This window comes from Oncorhynchus clarkii, unplaced genomic scaffold (assembly GCF_045791955.1).
Source record: "Oncorhynchus clarkii lewisi isolate Uvic-CL-2024 unplaced genomic scaffold, UVic_Ocla_1.0 unplaced_contig_3436_pilon_pilon, whole genome shotgun sequence".
NCBI lineage: Eukaryota > Metazoa > Chordata > Actinopteri > Salmoniformes > Salmonidae > Oncorhynchus > Oncorhynchus clarkii.
Window position 1 is genome coordinate 29907 of NW_027259408.1, and position 2132 is coordinate 32038.

The window sequence follows — 2132 nt, forward strand, 5'->3', positions numbered from 1 at the left end:
GTTTTGGCCTTTCTAGGGAGTTTTTCCTACCCACCGTGCTTCTACACCTGCATTGCTTGCTGTTTGGGGTTTTAGGCTGGGTTGCTGTTCAGCACTTTGAGATATCAGCTGATGTACGAAGGGCTATATAAATACATTTGATTTGATTTGATTTGATTTTGGATGGATGGCTGGCTGGCTGGCTGGTTGGCTAGTGGCTGGCTGACTGGCTGGCTGGTCTGGCTGGCTGGTGGCTGGCTGGTGGCTGTATGCTGGCTGGCTGGCTGGTCGCTAGTGGCTGGCTGGTGGCCGGCTGGCTGGCTGGTTGGTGGCTTGTTGCTGGCTGGTGGCCGGCTGGCTGGCTGGCTGGCTGGTGGCTGGCTGGCTGGAGGCTGATTTGCCGGTGGCTGGCTGGTGGCTGGCTGGCTGGTATCTTGTTGCTGGCTGGTGGCTAGTGGCTGGTGGCAGACTGGCTGGCTGGCTGGCTTGTTGCTGGCTTGCTGGTGGCTGGCTGGCTAGCTGGCTGGCTGGCTGGCAACTGTCTGGCTGGAGGCTGGCTTGCTGGTGGCCGGCTGGGAGGGATTACTAATTTATCCAATAGGAATACTTGTTTTCCGTTGCAAAACGTTTTACGATGTTGTGTCATAATGAATGCGACCCAGCTGAGGGGAATCAAACACAGTCCACTTTCTGGCTGGTGGCTGGCTGGCTGGCGGCTGGCTGGATGGTGGCTGGCTGGCATCTGGCTGGTGGCTGGCTGACTGGCTGTTGGGTGGCTGGTGGCTGGCTGGAAGGCTGGTGGGTGGCTGGTGGCTGGCTAGTGGTTTTCTGGTGGCTGGCTGACTGGCTTGCTGGCTGATGGCTGGCTGGATGGCTGCTGGCTGGCTGGTGGCTGGCTTACTGGTGGCTGACTGGCTGGCTGGTGGCTGGTGTCTGGATGGATGGCTGCCTGGCTGGCTGGCAGGCTGGTGCATGGCTGGTGGCAGTCTGCTGGCTGGTGGCTGGCTGGTGGCTTGTTGCTGGCTGGCTGGCTGGCAGGCTGGTTGGTGGCTGGTGTCTGGATGGCTGGCGGCTGGCTTGCTGGTGGCTGACTGGCTGGCAGGCTGGCTGGTGGCTGGCTAGTGGCTGGTGGCTGGATGGCTGGCTGGCTTGCTGGTTGGCTGGCTGGTGGCTGGCTGCCTGGCTGGCTGGAGGGTGGCACACACACACACAGACACACACACACACAGACACACACACACACACACAGACGCACACACATACAAACACAAAGACACACACACACAGACACACACACACACAGACACACACACAGACACACACACACACAGACACATACACACACAAAGACACACACACGTGTGTGTGTGTGTGTGTGTGTGTGTGTGTGTGTGTGTGTGTGTGTGTGTGTGTCAGAACCATATCCCATTGTCTTCGACTCAGGAAGGGATGAGTCTACTAAATACAGGTTCCATAAAAATCTCCAAATATAAATGACAAATACATATCCTAATTAATTTCACAAGCCCTTAACCAACAATGCAGTTTTAGGAAGAATACCAAAGAGATAAAAATTAAAGTAACAAATAATTAAAGAGCAGTAGCAAAATAGCAATAGATAGGCTATATAGTGGGTACTGGTACAGAGTCAATGTGTGGGGGCACCGGTTAGTCGAGGTAATTGTCTTATGGCTTGGGGGTACAAGATGTTTAGAAGCCTCTTGGACCCAGACTTGGCGCTCCGGTACCGCTTGCCGTGCAGTAACAGAGAGAACAGTCTATGACTAGGGTGGCTGGAGACATTGACAATATTCAGGAACTTCGTCTGACACCGCCTGGTAAAGAGGTCCTGGATGGCAGGAAGCTTGGCGCCAGTGATGTACTGGGCCGTAACACTACCCTCTGTAGTGCCTTGCGGTCAGGGGGCGAGCAGTTGCCATGCCAGGCGGTGATGCAAACCGTCAGGATGCTCTAGATGGTGCAGCTGTAGAACCTTTTGAGGATCTGAGGACCCATCTTTTCAGTCTCTTAAGGGGGAAAAGGTTTGTCGTGCCCTCTTCACCTACCTATCTCCATTACATGTAACAACAACCTACTGTAGGTCTACCCATCTACATTACATCTCCCTACAATCTACTGTAGACTTACCTATC

At 54.5% G+C, this 2132-nt stretch overlaps 1 protein-coding gene across 1 annotated transcript; it reads right to left on the minus strand.

Annotated features, from left to right (window-relative positions):
• Positions 1-270: 270 nt before the first annotated feature.
• On the minus strand, positions 271-953 carry LOC139400132 (uncharacterized). The gene is made up of 2 exons (XM_071145158.1): positions 638-953; positions 271-551 (listed from the first exon to the last, which is right to left on the minus strand). The coding sequence occupies exons 1-2, from the start codon at positions 951-953 to the stop codon at positions 271-273; spliced, it is 597 nt and encodes a 198-aa protein (XP_071001259.1).
• Between the last annotated feature and the right edge of the window lie 1179 nt (positions 954-2132).